Source organism: Sapajus apella, unplaced genomic scaffold (genome assembly GCF_009761245.1).
Source record: "Sapajus apella isolate SASKATOON/1434 unplaced genomic scaffold, GSC_monkey_1.0 scaffold55, whole genome shotgun sequence".
In the NCBI taxonomy this organism is placed as follows: Eukaryota; Metazoa; Chordata; class Mammalia; order Primates; family Cebidae; genus Sapajus; species Sapajus apella.
In genome coordinates, this window is record NW_022436995.1 from 13,934,927 (window position 1) to 13,936,147 (window position 1,221).

Below are 1,221 nucleotides of genomic sequence, written 5' to 3' on the forward strand. Positions count from 1 at the left end.
AAAAAAAAAAAGTTGGATTTGGTTTGGAGAGCCAACTATAAGTGAGAGAGAAAACTTTTACAATTTAAAATATTCTAACAAAATAATCCAGAGTGACAGGGCAAAAGCCATCTTGGACAAATTAAATAACTTCTCTCATTTTTTGGTATCCTGATCCATAAAGCAGAGGTAGTGGTAACTACCTTTCAGATTTTCTGCAAATTTAAGTGAGATGCTATGTGTAAGTGACCTGCTATACAGTAGGTACTTGGTACAAATGCCATTTAACTTTCCTACCTAATTATCCTGTTTATCCCTGACTCCCAGCCAAGATGCCAATTCTGTATTTTCATAGTATGATATTTCCTCTTTGGTACTTTACATATCCTTCTTTTTGTTGGAACTTTTGACGTACAGACTGTGAGTTCTTTGAAGCTGGAAGCTTTATCTTTTTGTCTTGTGCCCTTTATTGTGCCTTGAAAGGGGAAAAGGTTGAAGACATAGCGAACTAATTTGAAACGGACAGAAATTATTGAAAGTATTGTTGTTTTGTAGTTCCGACTTCTCCACCCAAGGATGTGACCGTTGTGAGCAAGGAGGGAAAACCTAAGACCATAATTGTGAATTGGCAGCCTCCCTCTGAAGCCAATGGCAAAATTACAGGTAAGATACCATCAAGCACGCATTTCTTCATGCCCTCTTCCTGCCTGACAGGAGCATTTCCAGGAGACTACTGTGTTGCTGGGGGAAGTGGGAGTCTGAAGACCGGCTTGGTCATTTTATGGGAAGGTGGGAGTCATGATGGTCCTTGAATTTGGGGTGAGGCTGTACTGGTTGCCCATTGCGGCATAGAAGGGTTGCCAGTTGGTAGTTCTGACCGCAGTCTGGGGATGGGAGGCACCAGACAGCCTTTGGCTATAGCGGGACTTTGTGGACAATTTATTTTCCTCAAGAAAGCTGGGCCGGGCGCGGTGGCTCAAGCCTGTAATCCCAGCACTTTGGGAGGCCGAGGCGGCTGGATCACGAGGTCAAGAGATCGAGACCATCCTGGTCAACATGTGAAACCCCGTCTCTACTAAAAATACAAAAAATCAGCTGGGCATGGTGGCGCGTGCCTGTAATCCCAGCTACTCAGGAGGCTGAGGCAGGAGAATCGCCTGAACCCAGGAGGCGGAGGTTGCGGTGAGCCGAGATCGCGCCATTGCACTCCAGCCTGGGTAACAAGAGTGAAACTCCGTCTCA

At 45.5% G+C, this 1,221-nt stretch overlaps 1 protein-coding gene across 10 annotated transcripts in view; it reads left to right on the forward strand.

Annotated features, from left to right (window-relative positions):
* NEO1 (neogenin 1) overlaps positions 1 to 1,221 on the forward strand; it is a 249,702-nt gene that overhangs the window by 215,028 nt on the left and 33,453 nt on the right. For all 10 annotated transcript variants that reach the window (XM_032244757.1, XM_032244754.1, XM_032244762.1 and 7 more), the window contains exon 19: positions 535 to 642. In XM_032244757.1, the coding sequence (XP_032100648.1) occupies positions 535 to 642 (108 nt within the window). The remainder of the gene's footprint in view (positions 1 to 534; positions 643 to 1,221) is intronic.